The following is a 24,798-nucleotide window of genomic DNA, read 5'->3' on the forward strand; positions in this document are numbered from 1 at the left end:
TTATGTATTATGTATAGTAGGCAGCTGTACCCCCCCCCCCCCCCCCCCAATGTACTGCTCTGGACACGGGCAGCAGCAAAGCCTGTTCCAGCCACCTAAAGGATGGTGAGTAATACACTCTGACTATGGATGTGTACCTCAACCCCACTTCAAAACACCAGAACTATCCTTTCCACTTTGATGCAATGCAAACCTGCAAGGGGAACACCACCTAAACAAAGAACTCCAATATGTTATTTCCCTGGCCTGGAAACATTCCATCAACATTTGTGAACATGAGCTACTCTCTCTCTCAAAGCCAGAAAGTTGTGATGTAATCAAGTGTAAAGTCTGGAGCTGCTCTATAGACAATGAATGGCAGGCTGACTTTGTTTTTTAATACCCAAATGAAATTCATTCTATTGTGGTGTTCTCAGCTGTGAAACAGAAAATGTACTCAAATACTCCGAACACTACATCAGTTGGTCTTCACAGCATGGTGCGTCATCAGCATCACACTGTGGAGGTGAACACTGGTGTCTGATGAGTAGAGAGTGACCGGGCTGGTTTCACACATCCACATGTGACATATTGGATACTTCACAATGACTGACAGCAGGCTGACTGGAAGCTCATTTGTTCAGACTGACTCTAAATGCAGCACTTGAAGCAGTTCAGCGTCTGATGGAGCTGATGGAGGGCTATACGTTCTACCATTTTTTTTTAACGTTGGGCTTGTGTAGTTGAATGCACTGGTTGTGAGTTGCTTTGGATAAATGACTGGAATGCTGAGGTAACCCTCTGAGGCCGCTCGTGACTCTGGATGCATTGCAGTAGTCTTCATTTCCTCTTTAGGCGTGTCTGCCTCGAGCTCACAGCTCTCACTTCTGTGTGACTGCTGCTGCTCCTCGTGCGCACCGACCCCGACCTCCTGACATGAGTTACTACAGCGATGCGTCTGGAGACGAGTTGGAGACTTTGGGGTAAGAGCGCGTGGGACTTACTGCAGATGTAGAGCGCGTGGGACGCTGTTATTTGTTGTTCTTATACACTGTGCCACCTTACGGGTTAAACAGTCCAGATGATGGACTCTACAGACGCTGATTCCATTGCCGTGAGTTGGTCGATTTATTTTCACTTTCAACAAACTTAACAAACGCATAATAATAACAATAGACTGCGCCGATACCGCGTTCTGCACGAAGTCCCACCCCTTCCTCTTATCACAGCTGATCTCTCATTAGATTAATAACAATAGTTCCCAAAGAAAAAAATAGTTTTTCAGAATACAACATTTAACATCCATTCATAAGTCAAAGGAATGTATTTAGATCACGCAAATCTATTAGCAAATTTAGAAAATATGATTTGTAATCTAAACAAAAAAATATGACTAACATCTTCTCTGATAGAAAACGATGCCAGTCATGAGCCCCACTTGACTGAACCAGAATCCGTATCACAATGACGTCATTCAAAGTATTCTGACCTACTCACAAACAGAAAATATGTTGAGAGTAATCACAAAATGTAATATCTGGGAATTCATTTGACCCAGACAGTCGACAGTGTCATAAATTCCTGCCACTTCTCAACTGTTCATAGCACGACTTGGCTTCTTCGTAGAGTAGTTTTGCATAGTAGGCATTATTCAAACCGTTTGACTGGTTACAGTTTGTATGGACTCTCATGTAATGAACTAGAGACAATGGAAGTAGGATGTTACATGGAGCTCAGAGCAGGGCAGCAATAAACCTAAAGCTGGTTCTAAAACATGACTTGTGAAGTACAAAATTAAACTTTAACCTTAAACTCTCTGACATACCATGTACACCTGTACAATCCAATGCTATCCAATACAATAGTTAAACAATGCATTCTACTACTTTCATTTTTTATAATCCCTCAGCAGCTCTCTATGCAAATACTGCACTTTCACATCCCTTTACTAGTTTCCTCTGCAGCTGTCTTACAGTCTGTGGCTTGTTTACCAGCAACAGTCGTCTCCATTTCATTTGAAAACCAACTGTTTAATCAAAAGGAATATTTTTCATCAACTCTTGTCTCGTATTTATCTGCAAACCATGCCTCTTTAGTGGAATAGTTTATAATTTAATTCAATTTCTTTTGTATAACCCAAAATCACAAATTGTCCTCAGAGGGCTTTACAATCTGTACACAAACAGCATCCTCTGACCTTTGACCCTCACATCGGTACAGAAAAAACTCCCCCAAAACACACTTTAATGGGGAGAGAAAAAAAGGAAGAAACTTTAAAGAGAGCAACAGAGGAGGGATCCCTCTATCAGGATGGATAGAAGTGTGACAGATGTGTGTACAGAATGAATAACAACAGAGTAACAACACATTCGATGCATATGACAGAAATGATTCATATAATGAGAGTAGTGAGCATAATAATGATGGAAAAATTATATCAACTAATAATAACAGCATCAGTGGATATAGTAGAATAATAATGATAACAAAAGCAGCAATGGTATCGGCAATAGTAATAGTAATAGTCTTGCCCGGACATCGAACCCCCGATCCTCTAAATGAAGGACGACGCCACAGTCGCCCACAGATCTGTGCTCTATTCAGGATACAAATGCTCGCAGCGCACCTTAATGCAGTGAATGTGGACGTTGCTGTTTCTCATCTCAGTGTCAGAGTGTCTGATGTGGACCAGTGTGTATTCCACACAGAGCAGAAAGAAGAGAGAAGGCCCAGAGCTACTGCTTGACTCTGCCTTTTTAGAGAAGTACAGTCCATTTACCAATAGCTCCAAGAGTTGCTAGTTCGAGCAAGAAAGTCGCAGAGTCGGCAACCCTGACAGCACGTCCCTTCAGGCCTCCCTCACTCGAATGAAGTGATTGGTCGGGCTTATTACAGTCCTGCGACAGTCACAGATAACAGATTGAATCAATTTGATTCATTGATTGCTGTCTGGATGTAATTTCAACAAAAATATCAGAAGAGTTTTTGAAGATTACCGATCCTGCCTTTAAAGATTGTGGCAGTTTAGACGATCTCTTTTATTCCCATGGAAATAGAATAGATCAAGATCGACTGTCTGACTGTCAGTTCATCCCAGTAGAGTTCCAGGTTAATCTTGTCGATTTTGTTGAAGGTGGTACCACTATGACCTGTCCCGTCATGCCACAGAGGCCCTTCTCTTGTCCAATGGGACTGATGGAAGTTATCTCCTGAGGAACAGTAACGAGGGACCAGGCTGCTTCGCCCTGTCCGTCAGGTCAGTCCGTCTAAAACGTACATTCTAAATGAAACACAAGTACCAGATATCAGACCACCACACTTCTTTTTTGCTTGTATTTTTCTTATGTAGCAGAACCGGGCAACAGACTGCATTTCCTTTGCGAAACATGTTGTACAATGACAATAAATAAACCTTGTCAGTTTTTTGAGAGAAACTAATCGAGCATAATCTGAAGCTGTTAAAATAGATCATCTGATGTCAGTCAGGGATGGATTGGCCGTGATCTTCACGCTAGTGGGTATACTTTTTAACGCACAGGCTACACAGGAAGTATGCTTGATGAACACGCCACTCTCGCAGCCACTTCATGTACGTGCTGTTAAAACCAAGCATGTCTTCAACCGGAGGCCATTACCAAGATGGGAAACAATCTAACAAATACTTATATAATACTGACAAGACTGTATTTGTGCACATGAATGACTTTAACAGTGCATTGTTAAATGTTTGTTTGTCCACACGTAGGGCGAAGGATTCTGTGAAGCATTTTCATGTGACACGCAAAGACAATGGTTACCTGTTCGGCTTCAACGAGTTTACAACCCTTCACGACTTCGTCAACCACTTTGCCAACCAGCCTCTGCTGGGCAGTGACACAGGTATGCAGACCTTCAGCTCTTCTAACTAACAAAGCTTACTGCATATGACCAGCTCATACAGTGAAACGCCACATTTGATCTATTGGCTATCGTTCTGGTGAATGGCTTTCATAGCGAAGGTGAAGCTATACTAGAAATCCCTCGTTCCAGCTCAGGTTTGTGCACAAATGGGTGACGGGATCAAATACAAAAGTAGAGCTCCAAAGTGTTTATGAGTAGAAAAGCTAAAAGAATTATAGTGACGTACAAGATGCTACCAAGGCGGCTAGCCTGATATACTCAGACAGGGAGTCCCAAAGATCTCACCAAGGATTACCATAACATTATTAAAGCCGAGTGGCAGCATACAGAATGAGCTGGAGGAGAGAGATTGACTAGACCAAAGTAGTTATAGCGGTCCAAGGACTACCAGCACACCAAGGTTTTATGCCTAACCCTCCGCTGTTACCCTACGTTCATTTAAAGCTGTTGATTTTCCAGTGTTTTCCATTGTTAAAAATGATCCACTCCACATTTTTCCAATCCAACAACAAGAGAATAGCCCCAGGCTCATCTGTTGAGTTGTTGGACGTTGTATTGCTTCTGTGTGTTATTGTGAGGTAGTCAGGCCTGTGACCCGCCCTCTGCCTCTGAACCAGGAACCCTGATTGTGCTGAAGTGTCCGTACCCGTGGCGCGTGGAGGAGCCGTCCATCTACGAGTCGGTGCGAGTTCACACAGCCATACAGACGGGCCGCACAGAAAATGATCTGGTACCGAACGCACCATCGGTATGCCCCTTTCTGCACGCTCACATCTGTGAGCAGCTGATCCCAAAGTGTGTCAGATGTCCCTCTGTGATGTCATGTGACCAAAGTAACCTTAAGGGGGGGGGTCCATTCAGCTCTCTTTAAATCTGATTTGAAAGGTAATTCTGGATTATTACAACATGGATATTACATTTATTGTTTTGACCGACAGTTATGGTGTCAGCAAATGGTGTCGTTGGTTCAGTTGTCATCACATGACCTTTTGTCATCAAACTACAGGAGCTGTGTTTAGGCACCTGTGTTCATTTGAAGGCTGACGGGTTCATAAAGACACTCAGTGTACAGGAACCCCACTCAATCTGAACTCACAAACTCTGTCACATGTAACTCAATGGTGACCTTCAGAACCACTCCAGTGGGCCTCTCTCACAAACCATTCAACACCTTAAGATCTCAAGATCTACAGACCCCACCAGAGACCATCTTTGATCAGAGACAGGCGTTACCAGCTCCAACCATATACAACCACCTGTCATCATGTGATAGGAGACCCATAGTTGGGCTAACTGAACTGAACTGACTGAACCAACCCCATGACTAATGAGCCAAACAACTCTGTTCACCGATGAAGAGCCGTGACATGTGGTTAAAAGTTCAAAAATAAAATTAGGTGATTTTTTTCCCCCCCAGATCCAAGTTGCAATAAAACAGAATTATCGTTATAGTATAGTAGGATATAGTAGAATCATTTTTCTACTAACACAAAGCTTGTCTTTTCAGCTGGGCACAAAGGAAGGCTATCTGGTGAAACAAGGAGCGATTGTGAAGGTAAGATATGTCTGCACACAAATCAGCTGTTATCAGACATCTGGAGATGTAGTGGAGCAGGACTCAGAGTCTGAACACAGACCAGTTACTGAGGCGATACTTCCTCTTTTTGCAGAACTGGAAACAGAGGTGGTTCACGCTGAACAGATACGAACTCAAATACTTCAAAGACAAAATGGTGAGGCTCTCTTCGGCTCAAGTACACGGTGTGTTAGATGTGCTATTTCACAGCTTCACTTTGGATATGTGATGACAGTATGCGGATGGAGCAATTGTATGAAGCCGCTCGTAGTGTGGACGTGTAAGCTGCAGAGTGTCTCTGTTGCAGGGTGAAGAGCCCATCCGAACCCTGGATCTGAGAGCCTGCTCTGCAGTCCAGTTTGACTACTCTCAGGACAGAGTCAACTGTTTCTGGTAAGTGATGTCAGTCAGTGATCAGCCCTGAGGGGATGCACCGTAAAGGAATGTGGAAATTAAAACCCAACCACACATGTAGGAGTCGTACTTTTAACCGACATCTCTGAATCCTTCACTATGGATATGACCTCCTTGGTTAACAAATATATTTGACATGTATGGCATGTCTTCTCAGTACAACATTATTAACGAGTTGGCAGTTCTGTCTGACATCAGATTACTATGTTGCCTATTTACACAATGTATGCTAAGAAGTGACCTACTGGCTAGCTTGTGAGCGTTGATACATCCACAGCGACAATTTATGACATTTTGTTCTGTTAAATGGTACATGGACTGTACTTGTATAGTCTTTAGTCTTCTGGCCACTCAAAGTTTTAACACTACAAGTCATCATTCATCCATTCACACACTGATGGCACAGCCTTCGGGGGCGATTTGGGGTTGAGTGTCTTGCCCAAGGACACACCGGCAGGGACTAGCGGAGCCGGGATTATTATTAATAATAATAATAATAATAATAATGAACATTAGAAGTACACCATGTCCTACGCTCCGACTTCATCGGTGCTCTGGCCCTAACAATAATAATAATGAACATTAGAAGAACAATATGTCCTTTGCCCGACTTTGCCGGTGTTCGGGCCCTAAATATATGCAATATGTATCAGATGACACCAACATTATATAGAAAAAGCAAATAAAATATGTCTTAAATCACAGCACTGCAGTCTGAGGCCACAGCAGAGTTGTGCTTTCTAAACTGGACCCTTTGTGTTGTTTGTAAAAGGAAGTGTGAGTAGTGAAATAGCAGAAGAAAACAAGAGGAAGGAAGGAGAAGTGCACATGAAGTGAAAGACAGCTGTGGCTTTACAGAGGTTACACCCACTGTCCCCCTTTAACTGGATGTCCAATGCTGCAGTACTACAGTACATATCAATCCAATGGGCGGTTACTCTTTATTTGACGGATGGCCTGAGGACGGGCGCTGCTCGTCTGGCAACAGGCAGCAGTGTTTGTTGTGTATGTGTTTGTTGTGTATGTTGCATACAATGTTTTTGTGAAGTCAGGTCAGAGATTTTTTATCACTTGGCATACTACGCCTGTCCCCTTTACTCCCAACAAAAAGGGTTTCTTTTAAATATACAATGGATCCACCAGTCACTAGATCGTCATAAGCAAAGTTTCAGTGGGCAAATGCCTGTTTGTGATTGGAGGAGAACTCTACCCATAGATTCCAGTAGTGCGGGAACCCAAGACTTTGATGTGTAGAAACTAGATCCTATAGAGTGATGCACACCTCTGCTCTCCTTGTGTCCACAGCCTGGTGTTTCCTGAGAGGACATTCTTTCTCTGTGCAAAGACGGGTGTGGAGGCAGACGAGTGGATCAAGATCCTGAGGTGGAAACTGGTGAGTTTCTTCAGACTGCATGTTTTACTCAGTGCGAGCAGGAAGTGGGATATTTTTACCAGTAACTCAAACTGCTGGCAGCACGCTTCGCTCCATATCACAGTGTAGCAAAGGGGGTAAAAAAAAAACTTTCATTGAGTAAACAGAAAGTGAGCAATATGTCATGTAGCATGTGTCATATGTCACTTCCTTTATTCTGTTAGTTAGTCAGTTAGTTAGTTTCTTCCCCCACTGATCCTGCTGCTGTTTAAAACGCATTGGATCTGTGTGGCCTGTTGCTGGTGATACTGTACCTGCTGTTCAGAGCAAAACGCTCTGTATGCTGATGAATACAGAAGAGACTGATCCATCCAGAGTCAGACAGAACTGTCATTACTAATCATGAGCCTGTGGATACTACCCCTGTGCTGCTGAGACTCACTGCTGCAGTTTGCTTCCATAGTTAGACTTTGCGTGTGTGTCGGTACCACAGAATTTGAATGTTGTGATCGTCTCCACTTGTCATTTATGATACTGTCACGATACATACGACACATTTCATGAGTAATCAGCTTAGTGGAGCCTACACCTAAATATGAGTGAAAGGAAAGCATGGATGACTTGACTTCTGTCAGCTCTGCACTGATGTGGCCTAGAAGGTGAGCAACGTGAAAACCTTCCAAGTCGACGGTATGGATCCGACCACGCCAGTGAAGTCTCAGTCAGCTGCATACGCAGTGAGGAGAACATGTGTTATCTACGTTTCATTTTTTCATTAAAAGACATCTTAATGTCACATGAGACTAGAAGAAAGGTTTCTGGAGAGTCAACCCAAATATGCATGCTGGGAAATGTATTCATAAACTAATGTAAAGCTCAGTGGGACATGTATTCAACTCAAAGTCGGCGAAGAAGACAACTTCTTAAAACTATCAAATTACATTATTGAAAGCATCAGTTTATTCTTTAAGTGTACGTAAACGTGTGTTCTTGGCAGCCGGCAGTGAGACTCTTTATTTCCAGTCGCAGACACTCAAAGGCCGATGACTGCTGATGGAAAGAATCCTCAAGTTAAAAGAAGACGTCACATCGGCTGGATGAAGAATACAGAAGAGCAGCGTTCACACGTGGAGAGTAAAGAGGAGCGTGGATAACACTGGGACACTGACTAACTACTGAAGTGTGATTCCACTCCGCTTCAGGAAAGATGCTTCACTTCTCACGAGGGTGTTACTTTCTGCTTTTCTTAACCAGAAGATGTGTGTTCCTGTATGTTTAGCATGAACATCTACTTACAGGATATTGCGAGCATGATTGTGTAAGACCAAAACCAACAATGTGCCAGTGTGTCTCTCAGGCCTTTCTGACTTCCCTAAGCTGTCTGTGGCTTTCAGCTCCAGCACCATTGGTTCCTATTTAAACAGGTCTTATTGTTGTCTTATTTAAATACTGATGTCAATTGATATGTATGGCAGCAGGACGGTGTATGTGGAATTATAGAGTAAGAATAAACTACATTTTGCAATCATTGCAGTGTGTTTTTTAATTATTAAGGATACTTTTTTACAAATTACTTTTTTCCCCAATACCTTTTTCAATTTTTGTAGCGCCATGTGTTCAGTATTAGCATGTTACATATAGTACATCATAGTTTACCTGAACACTAATTATAAATATATTTTGCCGATGCTTAAGAGAGAACTGTTAGTTGGAACTGGATCATGTGCACTGTTATTATTATTGTTATTATTACATGTACACTACATCATTTCTACTAAATTATCACATCTCGCCGTCACAAAGACTTTGTGTTCATGTTTATATGAACAGCATAACATTAGGACAATGCAGTACCGTCCATGAGACACCCTAACCCGACCCGATATTCAATGTTTCTATCATTTATATATTAAAAGCTGAAACTAGAGCGCATTGTTCGTTTGTGGTTGCGAAGAAATCAGTAACACTTATGAAGGTCATGTTTATATGACATCATGTAAAGCTTTGTATAACTCGTATATAATCATGCGTAACAACTTCTAACAAGGTTTACTAAGTGTTATAAGTGGAGGACATAATGTATTATAAGTGCAGCATTATAGGTTCATGCGGATTATGAATATAACAATGTGAGTCCTGGGTTACACTGCACATTATGACTACTATCACTTGAGCCAGTTATAAAGAAACAAAGTGCTCTAACGTATTATAACAGCTTATAAACTCTAGTCATGTCTTATACACATCAACAACATGCTATGTATGCCTTTGTGACAGCCCTGTAGAAGAGTGTATGATACTATAACACACTTCTGAGGACTCATGAGCAGGATTAGCAGGCTGCAAGTAAAGACCAATGAAAAATCCACAATGATGATCAAAGTTATGTCGAGTCTTTATTTTTCAAAACACACGACTTCTGTCGTCTTTTCCTCGGTCGGGACATTGGTGGTTGCCTGATGTCTCACGTCGTTTTCCCACAAGGTGAAGACTCCGAGTTAGAACCTGCATTATGTTTCTGTAAAAGGTGTGGCGAGTGCCTAGAATCTAGGTAACCTGCATAAAAAGGAAACAGCCTGCTCTGATGACATAGGTCTGTTAACTTGTAGGCCCACTTCATTGTTAAAACCATTCAGGGGACCACCTTCCCAAATTAATAAGACACGTGACAAAAGGAGAAACAAATAAACTAGTCTATAAATAGTTCAAAGATCAAAATAACCCTCACCATGGCGGAGGCCAGTCGGTGGCATTCGCTGACAGCCAATGAAGTTGCAGCATTATTAACGCTGTCCAAGGTGCTCAAAATCCACTTTCATAGCGCTGTTTTCAGCTCCTGGACGCAGGTTCGAGTCTCAGTTGTGGCAAAGCCACTCATCAATGATAAAGAGCTATTTATAAATCAAGAAATGTGTATCCAACTTTGCTGTTTACTGATTATTACTAGATTGTAGTGGCAGATAGATTATCAAGTACTTGACTTATTTATGGCTATTAACCTATTATATTGCAGTTTTCCTAATTATGAACATTTAAATTGCAATCACTTAATTACTTTAATTAAATATGTATTTACTGTTCACTATAAGGATTCACTTATTAATGAGACATGTAGATATTAGTGAAAAAAATATATTTAATATATATAACAGGGGACAGTAAACATTGAACACAGAGTCCATAGTGCAAGGTCACAAATACACAACACAAATATGTACAACAAGACCGGGGTTCGATTCCCCGACGGGGAGTAATATTTATTTTATTTTTGTTGCATTTTCACAATTTTTGAATGTATTTTTATGTTTTTGAAGAGAGGAAACGAAAGACGTAAAAACGGGGTCTCGTTTAGTGAGAAACAGCACCGGGAAAATCCTGCTTGTGGCCAAAATATATATTACACCCGTAGTGATGAGAACTACCATAGAGAATCAATGGAGAACGTTTAGTTCAGGGGTCTTCAACGTTTTTCAGGCCATTGACCCCCAAACTGATAGGGAGATGGAGCAGGGACCCCCGACTATATATATTGTATAAAATTGTGTTTTATATTAAATGGGCCTAGTACCGTGAATACCTTTTTATTGTGCATTCAATACTAAGCTATTCAAATAATACAGAGGTTTATATATTCATGTTGTTATTTTAAACATGTGCGAGGTACAGTGAGTAGGGTGGCCGTGTTACTGCCATTTATAAACATACTTTGTCAACTGATACCAATGCCAATATCAACATTGTCTGTCAATTGCATGATAATTATGCAAATCTTTCATGGGCGCAACCCACATACTCAGCTGTGCTGCTCATCCCAGAAATGCATGTTCCTTGCAAATGGGGCACCGTTTGAAAGGTAACTAAACAGGCTTTCCAACGGTATAACATTTATTACCAAGAAGCATTGTTACAACAGAGAAATAATCTACATATATATATATATTTTTTTTTAATTGTCTAATCAACCAAAAATTTCGCGGACCCCCTGCAGTACCTCCGTGGACCCCCTAGGGGTCGCGGACCCCCTTTTGAAGACTTCTGGTTTAGAGAGTTTAGCTCTGCTGTTGAAGCCGTGAGACGTTCATCACCGCAGACTTTACCAACCGGTTCATTCAATTACATTTGTAATTACATTTATTTTATAAAGCCCAAAATCACAAATTTGCAGGTTAATTACAGCTACTTTGTCCTCTGTTATACTGAGACATGATATTGAAATAAATACAGATGGAATCGCTTTTTTGAATTGAGCTACAGCACTATCACATAGACATCTAGTGTATAAACTTTTGCCTAATGGCGTACACTCCATTAGTAGAAATTCAAAAGTTATTAGATAATGGTCCAATTAAAAGAGGGTTCTGTGGAAAGACTATTAAATGTTATATTTTCATGCCATAAGCCAGAACAAGGTTGAAGGTTTAAACAGTGAGTGGGTTTCTGTACACTCTGACAGGAGCCAATCGAATCTAATAAAGAGGTAAAGCAGTACTAAGGCTATCATTATCGACATCCACATGAATATTAAAGTCACCTACAATAGTGACTTTATCTGTTTTAAGGACTAGACTTGATAAGAACTCTGATCTGAGGCCCGGTACACTATAACAAATATAACTGGCTGTATTGTTTTCCAGGTTGGGTGTGAAGGACTAAGAACCAGGCTTTCAAATGAGTTATAATTTAGTTTAGGTTTAGGTTTTAATAATAGGCTTGAGTCAAAGATGGCTGCTACTCCACCTCCTGAGGAATGTGAGTATTAATATGACTTGGAGGAGTTGATTCATTTAGGCTGACATATTCTTCATTACACAACCAATAAATCAATATGATTATCTGATATTAAATCATTTAACACAGCGTCTGGACATGACCACCTCAAACCAAACTCTTGTGACTGAGCCACAGCTCCGCTCTCACCACCTTTTTGTTTGACGGCGTGTTAAACTAGCCGGTAGGCAGCTATCATACAAATGTGTGACTTGGTGACATCACTACTTTAAAAGTAAAGAAAAGAACTGAGGAGCTCAGGAGAAGTGTTTCCGAGGGGAGAGTAACTCCCTTTGGTCGTGGACTTCAGGCTTTGAAACTTTACAACCTTTTAATCTACAAAGGTATATAGAACACACTAAAGGACAGGGAGGAAGCAGAAAAGATCATAGGTCCTCTTTAATGCTTCAATCATTATAATACAATATAATAATATTATTCTGAAATGGTCCACTGTCCACAATTAGTGCTGTTACTGTAACAGAGTACTTCTACACTGTCGTATTAGTGCTGTTACTGTAACAGAGTACTTCTACACTGTCGTATTAGTATTTTTACTGAAGTAAAAGATGTGAGTGCTTCTTCCATCTCTGTTCTCACAGGAGAAACTTGATAAAGAGCAACAACAGAGTCAGTTTGAATCAGGAGTTCACTAAATCATCACAACTAATAAATCACTAGAAACTATTCAGTGAAGGAGAAACAAACTGACGACACATGATGTATGGATCACCATAGCAACACACAGGAAGGTGCTGGATGTGCTCACAGAGATATTGATCTGTTGACAGACAGCTGAAAACATCTTGCACCTTTATAAAGGACTTATTATAACAAAATGACTACAAAGAGACATAATGCAACTACAAAGAGACTCAAACAACCATGAAAGTTAAAGAAAACCACAAACATGTAAAACGACAACAAGAAAATATAAAACTACTATAATAAGAGTCAAAAAAACACAGAAGATTTAAAACAACTATAAAGACAATCTAACTCTTTCCTATATTTCTATTTCTCTAGCTCTATAGATCTATGGTTATATGGTTCTATACTATTTCCATGAGCCCACATGCTATACAGGACAATAACTAAACAGATTTGTGTCAGACCAAAGTGAGAACCAAGACACCAGAGTGAAGAAGTGTCTGATCCACTGGTCACACTGGAAACATGGTGGACAGAAGAAGCTGATCATGTGACAGAGACTCTTCTCTGTAAAACTAAAGACAGATAAGCCATCAGTAAAGCTCCACCTCTTCCTGTACGAAGATATACACCGAGGACAGCACACAGACACACAGACGGGAGAGAGACAGACGGGAGAGAGACAGATGGGCGAGAGACAGATGGGCAGAGAGACGGTCTACCTGGACGCCATGGATCACCTGTTGATGCTGCTGCTGTTGGTGTGGAGCTCAGGTAGGACTCTGATTTAGAGATGATGTGTTTTATTACAATATTACTGTTGTATCTTTAAATCAGAGAACACACACACACATACACACACACACATACACACACACACACACATACGCGTACACGCACACACATACACACGCACACACATACCCACACATACGCGCACATACACACGCACACACATACACACATACGCGCACACACACACACATACACACACACACATACGCGTACACGCACACACATACACACGCACACACATACACACACATACGCGCACACACACACACACATACACACGCACACACATACACACATACGCGCACACACACACACACATACGCACACACACACACACACGTACACACACATACGCACACACACACATGCACATACACACATACGCACACACATACGCACACACACACATGCACACACACACGTACACACACATACACACATACACACAGACACACACACGTACACACACACGCACACATACACACACACGTACACACACATACACACATACACATTCATACACACATACACATACGCACACACATACGCACACACACACATGCACACACACACGTACACACACACATACGTACACACAGACACACACACGTACACACACACACACACATACGCACACACACACACACGTACACACACATACGCACACACACACACATGCACATACACACATACGCACACACATACGCACACACACACACATGCACACACACACTTACACACACACGTACACACACACATACACACACACATACACACACACACATACACACCTACACATACGTACACACACACACTACAACAATTTTATTGCAATTCCACTAAACACTGAAGACAATGGAGTGAGGTCGTATTGTCGCGTCCTTCAAGGTTGTTGAAAAAGTTTCAAAATAAATGATTCCTCGTGAAAAATAATGAATTAAAGTAATGAATTATTGACTGCATGAACTCTACCAGCAAGGACAGGTTTAAAGAGTCTAAGCACAGGTTCAGCCACGAGGTGAGAGATGCTGAACAACTGTACTCAGAGAAACTTCAACGGCAGTTCTCAGCTAATGACTGCTTCTGTCTGAAAGGTTCTCACACTGAAGTATACTCAAGCAACACAATGCTTGTTGTGATTGTATGTAATGGTGGCTGTCTTCTTAACTTTGGACATTTCTCTTTTTATAGCCCCTTCCCTCAGGATGCTTTGCTTTCTGCCAGGAAGCCCTTGTAAATAATAATTTGAATTTAAAAAATAATACATTTCTTGTTTTTTCATATTGTCACAAAAAAATATGACCCTTTAATCTACTCTTCTGTGATTGGCTAAAACAGATGGAGAGATCTAAAACACAGTCTTGTTTTTAAAAGCAGGTTCCACTGTCTGAATATAAATGTAACAACATCCAAATACATTTTTTGGTGAAAATTGCAAATACATGTCTACTTTTATTATATTTACTTAAAACAACAAATATGTGTATATTTCTCCAGGACTCCAGGCTGAAGGAAATCACACATCAACAGGTAAATAGAGAAAGAAAAGAGAAATAAAGAACCAATGAAGCAGAATCAGCAGTCAAGTTTTAGTTTGATATTTTATTAATTAAATTAATTAATTTACTGACAACTCTCTTGTTTCTGTTCAGAACCTGTCAGGTTGATGGGAGGAGTCAGTCGCTGTGCAGGAACACTGGAGGTGAAACATGAAGGAGACTGGAGACCAATACATGGCTCTGGCTGGAACCTGAAGACAGCAGCTGTTGTCTGTAGAGATCTGGACTGTGGCTCTGCTGTTTCTATCAGACGGAGAGTGGAGTCCTCAAGGAGATCTATGTGGAGGATCAACTCTCACTGTGTTCTCTCTGGATCTGCTCTGAGAGATTGTTTAACATCACATTCCTCTTCCTACATCCTGGATCTCACCTGCTCAGGTAATCCCATCAGTGACATCATCTATGTGCCAATCTACTTCATATGTTTTGGTCCAGTCCCTCCCTAACTACATCCTGGGAATCTGTCTATAAAACACTCTCTGAGGTGGCTTTATCCCTTCATGAGCCTTCACCTGTCGCTTCCTTATTCGGTGTACCATTAGATTCCCCATTGTCTGCTTTCAAACGAGACTTTTTTGCATGTTTAACTCTACTGGCTCAGCACCTGGTGTTGCTGAAGTGGAGACATGTTTCTTCATCAAGTTCAAGGCACATCTTCTGAGGTGTGGGTACTTGTGTTCCATCAGTAAGTCCCATAACTATTCATTCATGCCAGGTGTTTCCCTTGATTTTATTTCAATGTAAATCTGCAGAGAATCTCTTTCTCAGCAGCAAAGCTGTCCAGGTGGAACACTGATACTATTTTGCTCTCAGTAAAGCACTTCTGATGTTCTGATGTTGCTCCTGATAGATGTCAAGCTGCACAATGTCTTTGCCCTGATGTTTCACTTCTGTCTGCATGTGAGGAAAGTTCACAGCGTTAAAGCCTACTTGACAACAGTTGTATCTTTTAAACGTGTTTCCTTCACTGATCCTGTTGATGACATGTTCATCATATCAGCAGCTCTAAATCAGCTTTGTTGAACAGTAAAGGGAGATCTGTCAGAAACACTGATTCCAAAAGCCACTGGTAGTCCTCTAGCTGTGCATTTTCTGCATGTAATGAAAGATTCAGAAAGTCTCACTGAATCTCAGCAACAATGTTCCTCTGCTCAGCCATCTTACATCAGTGTGCAGCAGTAGGTCTCTGTGTTCAAAGCCCTTCTCCTCCAAGTGAGTCCAGAATACCGTTCTCTGTAGAGTCCTGGTCCCAACAGAACTCACAATCTTCAAGGCAACATCCCTCCTTTCTTTCATGTTTAACATCTTCCATCACAACGCTTGCTGGAGAATTCTACATGATAATAAAGGAAGTAGAGGAAAATATCTCTGTGTTAGCACAACATGATGAACCCAGTAGCACTAATCCGTCTCTTAGCTTCTGTGCATTTTGTTTTTGTTCGCATCCTGGAAGAGGAAACAGACAATTTTCCAGCAGAAGTGAAGAAACGGATTCTTCAGAGAAAGAGGACAACTTCTCTTTCCCCTTAAGTCGATTCATGCCGGTTGTAAGGAAAGAACATTCCTTTACTGAGCCGAAGAAAGTATCTCTGATGCACAGAGAGTTTATCACCGCGCCGCACGAAGCCGTGCTGCCTGAGTTCTGTCGAGAAACTCAAAAGGATTGGAGGATTTATTTTGTTTTGTTTGCTTTCTGTCTTCTTTTATGAACCGACACATATATTGTTAAGCTAATGTAGCTCCGGGGGTGAGTTAACTGCTTCAGACACATGTAGACACATGTAGACACTCTTCCACACTTAATATTTTTACTTTATTGTGTAACCTTGTTTGCTGCTGCCACAGACAAATTTCCCCTTGGGGATGAATGAAGTATATTTCTATTCTATTCTATTCTTCTTCTAGATAGCGCAACCTCTCTTTTGTCTATCACCACGTTTGAATCCCACGCCATTTTGTAGTCTCGCAAGCGTGGTCACGTGCAAACTCCATTTTGATAGTTTGGCCTATCTTCAACGAGTAGTTCCACGTGACATAGCTACGTTTAGATTACATCATATGTTGTCTGAGCGGTGCTCTCGCCTCTCCCCCACACACACATGCATGCACACACACACAATCTCCTTCGTACAACAGTTCATTGATTTTAGATAGCGTGCTCATAAATGTATAGTTTTGTTGTTAGTTTTAGATAGTAGTTGACTAGATCATTATTATTGGAAGTTAATGAACTCAGTTATACTTTAAAGAGCAGCTTTCTGTGATTACTTTGTGCATGTGTATTGTGATTATAGCTGGATATGTGGTCTGTGCTCGTACTCAACACCTTCACTTTTCACTCTGAATGTGGAATAGTACCTTGACTATTGACATTGTGAGTGAACACTAGCTATGAGATTTAGTTTATCGTTTGGTTATTGGTCCCTGTTCGCAGGGTGGTGCCCCGTTATTATGAATAATCGTTAATAATTTGATTGACTTTAATAATGCAATTGATGTCAATAATTTAGTTTTATATATATGCTGATAACTTAAACACGCTCCTTTTCGTTCCCAACAAAAGCAACAACAGGACAGAGCCATGGACCCTTTATAAGAAGTGGACGTAGTCACTGTCACTTCTTCCATTGGTTTGTGGACTACCATTTTAAAACCTCAAATTCAAAATTTCGGCCGTCACCATCTTGTTTTTTTGCAACCAGAAGTGCAACCAAATTATTGCAACTAACTTTCATGAAGTGAAAACACACTAAAGGGTTAAGGTTGTAAGACGACGACGCTGTGGTAGAGACCTGTCAATCACTGTGTAGCCCCGCCCCTAAAGCATACCTTGCTTTATGGTCTATTTGACTCTAAATGGACCATCATTTACAAAATGAACATCATGCTGTATTGAAGAAGACTTGAAACTAGAGATTGAGACCATAAACTCATGTTTACAATGTTTACTGAGGTAATAAATCAAGAGAGAAGTAGAGTAATTTTCTCATAGACTTCTATACAACCAGAGGAGTCGCCCCCTGGTGGACATTAGAGAGAATGTGCTTTAACATATGAAGCATTGACTTCACTTTTCAGAACTGGAGTTTGCCTCCTTCACATTACCCAGCCTGCACCACCAAGCCAAAGCTTTAATGTGATTTCTTATTGATGGTTGTTGAAGTTGTTAAAATGTTGTTCATAGTAGCCTACATGTATAAGTGTTTTTGTGTTAAGATAAATTCTTAATGTTTGTAATGTGATGTGTTGTCACCCTCATGTTGAATTGTATCTAGCAGGATAGGACACCTGTGTGGTTGCACCGTTATAGAGCGGAGTGAGCACAACAGAAAATAAATTTATCATTTCATGATCCCAGCTTTGGGTCTAACTTTCTCACAATCAGCTTGAAACCAGTCAGATGGACAGATTGGGTTCCACTGGTCTAGACCTAGTGTCTGACCCAGCTGTGTTAGTTTTCTACCATTGTGACCCATTCTACTTATGTCATATGTACTTGTGAAAACACCTCAGTCAATGACCTGTATGTATTATGTTAAATTATGTGAATTATTATAAATATTATTGACTTATTGTATTATTTAATTGTGTCTCTGAATTATTGTTTCATGACATCTTTTTATTTAGTGTCTGGCGTCTTTTATCGCTCTCTCTTTCATCTTCTATCATCTCTCCAGACTCGGTCAGGCTGGTGAATGGGACTAGTCTGTGCTCAGGCAGACTGGAGGTGCAGTCTAACCAGTCTAACCAGTGGTGGTCCTCAATGTGTGAAGATGACTTTGACCAGCAGGATGCAAAGGTGGTCTGTAGGGAGCTTGGATGTGGAGCTCCTTCAGTCCTCCAGGGGGCGCTCTTTGGAGAAGTGGAGGCTCCAATGTGGACCAAAGAGTTCCAGTGTGGAGGCCACGAGTCTGCTCTCCTGGACTGTAGAAGCTCAGGCTCAGATAGAAACACCTGCTCACCTGGCAAAGCTGTTGGACTCACCTGCTCAGGTAGAAGAGGAGCTGCAGCTTTGATCTGGTACATTTCTGTTCTACTGAAACTCACTTTGTTCTTTCACTGACGACTCTCTTGTTTCTGTTCAGAACCTGTCAGGTTGGTGGGAGGAGACAGTCGCTGTGCAGGAACACTGGAGGTGAAACATCAAGGAGACTGGAGACCAGTACATGGCTCTGACTGGAACCTGAAGAAAGCAGCTGTTGTCTGTAGAGATCTGGACTGTGGCTCTGCTGTTTCTATCAGAGAGAGAGTGGAGTCCTCAAAGAGATCTGTGTGGAGGATTGACTCACACTGTGTTCTCTATGGATCTGCTCTGAGAGATTGTTTATTAACATATTCCTCTTCCAACACCGTGGATCTCACCTGCTCAGGTAAGCCCATCAGTGACATCATCTATCTGCCAATCTACTTCATATGTTTTGGTCCAGTCCCTCCCTAACTACATCCTGGGAATCTGTCTATAAAACACTCTCTGAGGTGGCTTTATCCCTTCATGAGCCTTCACCTGTCGCTTCCTTATTCGGTGTACCATTAGATTCCCCATTGTCTGCTTTCAAACGTGACTTTTTTGCATGTTTAACTCTACTGGCTCAGCACCTGGTGTTGCTGAAGTGGAGACATGTTTCTTTATCAAGTTCAAGGCACATCTTCTGAGGTGTGGGTACTTGTGTTCCATCAGTAAGTCCCATATTCATTCATGCCAGGTGTTTCCCTTGATTTGATCTCAATGTAAATCTGCAGAGAGAGAATCTCTTTCTCAGCAGCAAAGCTGTCGAGGTGGAACACTGATACTATTTTGCTCTCAGTAAAGCACTTTTGATCAGAATCAGAATCAGAATCAGCCTTATTGGCCATGTATGCGTACGCATACATGGAATTTGGCTCCGGTTTCCACTCCGTTCTCAATGTACATACACTATTTTACAATAAACAAGAAAAAAAATATATAAAGAATAAAAAGGGCAGCAAAAAAGTAGAACAGATGTAGGTATAAACATTTAACAGCTATATACAATATATATCAAAAAAAAAGTGTATATATATATATATATATATATATATATATATATATATACACATGTGAACATAAACCTATAAACAACAATGTCAATGGAATTGAGGTGATAGTGCAAGTGGTGGTAATAGTGCAAACAGAGGTAGTAGTGCAGTATGACTTATTTATTGTTCATGAGAGTGACGGCCAGCGGAAAGAAGCTGTTCCTGTGTCTGGTGGTTTTGGCGTACAGAGCCCTGTAGCGCCTACCAGAGGGGAGGAGTTGGAACAGCTTGTGTCTAGGGTGTGAAGGGTCTGCAGTGATCTTTCCAGCCCGTTTCCTGACTCTGGAGGTGTACAAATCCAGGATGGAGGGCAGGCTGGAACCAATGATCCTCTCTGCAGACCTGACAATCCGTTGTAGTCTGTTCCTGTCCTGTTTGGTGGCTGATCTAAACCACACAGTTATAGAGGAACAGAGAACAGACTGGATGAAGGCTGAGTAAAACAGGATCAGCAGCTCCTGAGGCAGGTTGAACTTCCTGAGCTGTCGCATGAAGTAAAACCTCTGCTGGGCCTTTTTCCTGATGGTGTTGATGTTGGGGGCCCACTTCAGGTCCTGGGAGATTGTGGATTCCAGAAACTTGAAGGTCTCCACAGCGGACACAGTGTTGTTGAGTATGGTGAGGGGGGGGGGGGGGGCAGTGTTGGGGGGCTCCTCCTGAAGTCCACTCTCATCTCCACAGTTTTGAGCTTGTTTAGCTCCAGGTTGTTCTGACCGCATCAGAGGACCAGCTGTTCAACCCCCCGTCTGTACGCAGACTCTTCACCGTCCCTGATGAGGCCGATGACGTTGTGTCCTCTGCGAACTTCAGGAGTTTAACAGATGGGTCCTCTGAGGTGCAGTCGTTGGTGTAGAGGGAGAAGAGCAGTGGGGAGAGCACACATCCCTGGGGGGTGCCAGTGTTGATAGTCCGGGTACTGGATATGATTTTTCCCAGCCTCACCTGCTGCGTCCTGTCAGTCAGGAAGTTTGTGATCCACTGACAGGTGGAGGCTGGCACAGTGAGCTGGGAGAGTTTGGGTTGGAGTATTGCTGGGATGATGGTGTTGAATGCTGAGCTTGCATATGTCCCTGGGGAGTCGAGGTGTTGCAGCATGTAGTGCAGATCCATGCTGACTGCATCATCCACCGACCTGTTTGCACGGTAGGCAAACTGCAGGGGGTCTAGCATGGGCCCTGTGATGTCCTTCAGATGGGTCAACACCAGTTTCTCAAAGGATTTCATGACCACAGACGTCAGGGCGACGGGCCTGTAGTCATTTAATCCTGTGATGGAGGATTTCTTGGGAACCGGGATGATCGTGGAGCGTTTGAAGCAGGAGGGGACTTCACATAGCTCCAGTGATCGGTTGAAGGTCTGCGTGAAGATGGGGGCCAGCTGGTCAGCACAGACTTTCAGGCACGAGGGTGACACACCGTGTGGGCCTGGTGCCTTCCTGATCTTCTGTCTGTGGAAGAGCTGACTCACATCCTCTTCACAGATCCTCAGTGCCGGTGGGGGGTCGGTTGGGAGAGGTGAGGAGGAGGCAGGGGGAGTAGGTGGTTGTTTGATGATGATGGGGCAGGTGGGGGGTGTAAGAGTAGGTTTATCAAACCTGCAGGAGAAGACATTCAGGTCGTCAGCCAGTTGGTGATTGTCCTCAGTGGGGGGTGGTCTCCTGTAGTTGGTGAGTACTTCCAGGCCTCTCCAAACTGACGAGGGGTCGTTGGCTGAAAACTTTTTCTTCAGCTTTTCAGTGTAGCTCCTCTTAGCTACCTTGATCTCCCTCATCAATGTGTTTCTGGCCTGGTTGTACAGGATCCTGTCCCCACTTCTGTAGGCCTCCTCATAGATGTCAAGCTGCACAATGTCTTTGCCCTGATGTTTCACTTCTGTCGGCATGTGAGGAAAGTTCACAGCGTTAAAGCCTACTTGACAGCAGTTGTATCTTTTAATTAAACGTGTTTCCTTCACTGATCCTGTTGATAACATGTTCATCATAATCCTGCAGCTCTAAATCAGCTTTGTTGAACAGTAAAGGGAGATCTGTCAGAAACACTGAATCCAAAAGCCACTGGTAGCTGTGCATTTTCTGCATGTAATGAAAAATTCAGAAAGTCTCACTGAATCTCAGCAACAATGTTCCTCTGCTCAGCCATCTTACATCAGTGTGCAGCAGTAGGTCTCTGTGTTCAAAGCCCTTCTCCTCCAAGTGAGTCCAGAATACCATTCTCTGTAGAGTCCTGGTCCCATCAGAACTCACAATCTCCAAGGCAACATCCCTCCCTTCTTTCATGTTTAACATCTTCCACCACAACGCTTGCTGGTGAATTCTACATGATAATAAAGGAAAATGTCTCTGTGTTAGCACAACATGATGAACCCAGTAGCACTAATCCGTCTCTTAGCTTCTGTGCACCGTTTCATAATGCAGCTCCAAAGTGCCCTACTTTGGTAAGACCATGCTGACATTGCAGATAAGACAGACGATGTTTAGATTTTAGTGAACTAAAAAAGAATCCTCCTCCCAGTCTGACTAAAAATTTTAAGTTTTTGATCTTTTGGCTTTTGATATTTGTGTTTTGAGCTAACTTAGCTAGCTGGTTGATCACATGGACAGTTGTAAACTTCTCCAGCTTGTCACTGATAATGAGCAGTGACCACGACTCCCAACATGCGAAGCAACAACAGGACAGAGCCATGGACCGTTTATAAAAAGTGGACGTAGTCACTGTGACTTCGTCCATTGGTTTGTGGACTACCACTTTAAAACCTCAATTTCAAGATTTTGGCGGTCGCCATCTTGTTTTTTTGCAACCAGAAGAGACTTGAGAGGGTGAAGCTCAGTACAACCATTGTTAGGCAACCAAATTATTGCAACTAACTTTCATGAAGTGAAAACACACTAAGGGTTAAAGTTGTAAGATGACGACGCGGTGGTAGGAACCTGTCAATCACCGTCTAGCCCCGCCCTAAAGCTACCTTGCTTTATTGTCTATAAATCAAGAGAGAAGTAGAGTCATTTTCTCATAGACTTCTATACAACCAGAGGAGTCGCCCCCTGATGGACATTAGAGAGAATGCAGCTTTAACACATGAAGCATTGACTTCACTTTTCAGAACTGGAGTTTGCCTCCTTCCCATTACCCAGCATGCACTACCAAGCCAAAGCTTTAAAGTGGTTTCCTATTGATGGTTGTTGAAGTTGTTAAAGTGTTGTTTGTAATAGCCTCCATGTAAAAGTGTTTTTGTGTTAAGATAAATTCTTAATGTTTGTAATGTGATGTGTTGTCACCCTCGTGTTGAATTGTATCTGGTAGGATAGGACACCTGTGTGGTTACACCGTTATAGAGCGGAGCGTGTTCCAGTTCTGGGTTTAAAATTCTCACAATCGGTTGGGCTCCACTATTCTAGACCTAGTGTCTGACCTAATTATGTTAGTTTTTTACCATTGTGACCCATTCTACTTATGTCATATGTACTTGTGAAAACTCCTCAGTCAATGACCTGTATGTATTGAACCAGTAGTATGTTAAATGATGTGAATTATTTAAATATTATTGAATTATTGTATTATTTAATTTTGTCTCTGAATTATTGTTTCATGACATCTTTTTATTTAGTGTCTGGCGTCTTTTATCTCTCTCTCTTTCATCTTCTATCATCTCTCCAGACTCTGTCAGGCTGGTGAATGGGACTAGTCTGTGCTCAGGCAGACTGGAGGTGAAGGCTAACCAGTCTAACCAGTCTAACCAGTGGTGGTCCTCAGTGTGTGAAGATGACTTTGACCAGCAGGATGCAGAGGTGGTCTGTAGGGAGCTTGGCTGTGGGGCTCCTTCAGTCCTCCAGGGGGCGCTCTATGGAGAAGTGGAGGCTCCAATGTGGACCAAAGAGTTCCAGTGTGGAGGCCATGAGTCTGCTCTCCTGGACTGTAGAAGCTCAGGCTCAGATAGAAACACCTGCTCACCTGGCAAAGCTGTTGGACTCACCTGCTCAGGTAGAAGAGGAGCTGCAGCTTTGATCTGGTTCATTTCTGTTCTACTGAAACTCACTTTGTTCTTTCACTGACGACTCTCTTGTTTCTGTTCAGAACCTGTCATGTTGGTGGGAGGAGACCGTCGCTGTGCAGGAATACTGGAGGTGAAACATCAAGGAGACTGGAGACCAGTAGATGACTCTTACTGGAACCTGAAGACAGCAGCTGTTGTCTGTAGAGATCTGGACTGTGGCTCTGCTGTTTCTATGGGACAGGGAGTGGAGTCGTCAAGGAGACCTATGTGGAGGATCAACTCTGGCTGTGTTCTCTCTGGATCTGCTCTGAGAGAGTGTTTAACATCATATTCCTTTTCCTACATCCTGGATCTCACCTGCTCAGGTAAGCCCATCAGTGACATCATCTCTGACAGCAATGTTTCCAGTATGTTCCTTCCTCTGTCACAGTGACAGTCAGTGGGTTTCCATTGGACTGAACTGTAAAGTTATCCAGGACAATGACATCCTGAAGTGTAGAGAGGTGAGCTTATTTCTGGAAGCTTCAAACCCTCCATAGACTGCTGAGCTCCACCTGACAGGACACACACACATACACGTACACACACATACAATTTTATTGCAATTCCACTAAACAGTGAAGGCAATGGAGTGAGGTTGTGTTGTCGCGTCCTTCAAGGTTGTTGTGATCAAATAAAAAAGTTTCAAAATAAATAAATTATTCCTCGTGAAAAATAATTAATTAAAGTAATTAATT

The 24,798-nt window shown here is 42.2% G+C and overlaps 2 protein-coding genes across 3 annotated transcripts; both read left to right on the top strand.

The window, feature by feature from the left end:
- Positions 1–755: 755 nt before the first annotated feature.
- Positions 756–8,769, top strand: dapp1 (dual adaptor of phosphotyrosine and 3-phosphoinositides). 2 transcript variants are annotated; one of them, XM_076108376.1, is made up of 9 exons: positions 756–962; positions 3,113–3,235; positions 3,725–3,858; positions 4,497–4,627; positions 5,387–5,434; positions 5,550–5,612; positions 5,763–5,848; positions 7,175–7,262; positions 8,239–8,769. In XM_076108376.1, the coding sequence occupies exons 1-9, from the start codon at positions 916–918 to the stop codon at positions 8,293–8,295; spliced, it is 777 nt and encodes a 258-aa protein (XP_075964491.1). In that variant the 5' UTR covers positions 756–915; the 3' UTR covers positions 8,296–8,769. The 2 variants fall into 2 exon arrangements, with proteins under 2 accessions (XP_075964491.1, XP_075964492.1); XM_076108377.1 differs by having other exon boundaries at positions 788–962; positions 8,265–8,769.
- A 4,576-nt stretch (positions 8,770–13,345) lies between these two features.
- LOC142968316 (scavenger receptor cysteine-rich type 1 protein M130-like) lies at positions 13,346–24,494 on the top strand. The gene is made up of 5 exons (XM_076108132.1): positions 13,346–13,433; positions 18,850–19,005; positions 19,099–19,383; positions 23,725–24,048; positions 24,427–24,494. Exons 1-5 carry the CDS (start codon positions 13,346–13,348, stop codon positions 24,492–24,494), a joined length of 921 nt encoding a protein of 306 aa, XP_075964247.1.
- The last annotated feature ends 304 nt before the right edge of the window (positions 24,495–24,798 follow it).

Source organism: Anarhichas minor, unplaced genomic scaffold (genome assembly GCF_050575085.1).
Source record: "Anarhichas minor isolate MPS153535 unplaced genomic scaffold, ASM5057508v1 ptg000040l, whole genome shotgun sequence".
Taxonomy (NCBI): Eukaryota; Metazoa; Chordata; class Actinopteri; order Perciformes; family Anarhichadidae; genus Anarhichas; species Anarhichas minor.

Bases quoted from the DNA above. Each gene is read 5' to 3' on its own strand.
- dapp1 (XM_076108376.1), top strand. From the start codon at position 916: ATGAGTTACTACAGCGATGCGTCTGGAGACGAGTTGGAGACTTTGGG. The intron at 4,628-5,386 runs GTATGCCCCTTT...TTGTCTTTTCAG, and splicing joins TGGTACCGAACGCACCATCG to CTGGGCACAAAGGAAGGCTA. The intron at 5,849-7,174 runs GTAAGTGATGTC...TTGTGTCCACAG, and splicing joins GACAGAGTCAACTGTTTCTG to CCTGGTGTTTCCTGAGAGGA.
- LOC142968316 (XM_076108132.1), top strand. From the start codon at position 13,346: ATGGGCGAGAGACAGATGGGCAGAGAGACGGTCTACCTGGACGCCATG. The intron at 13,434-18,849 runs GTAGGACTCTGA...GAGCTCCTTCAG, and splicing joins GCTGTTGGTGTGGAGCTCAG to TCCTCCAGGGGGCGCTCTTT. The intron at 19,384-23,724 runs GTAAGCCCATCA...TCATCTCTCCAG, and splicing joins CGTGGATCTCACCTGCTCAG to ACTCTGTCAGGCTGGTGAAT.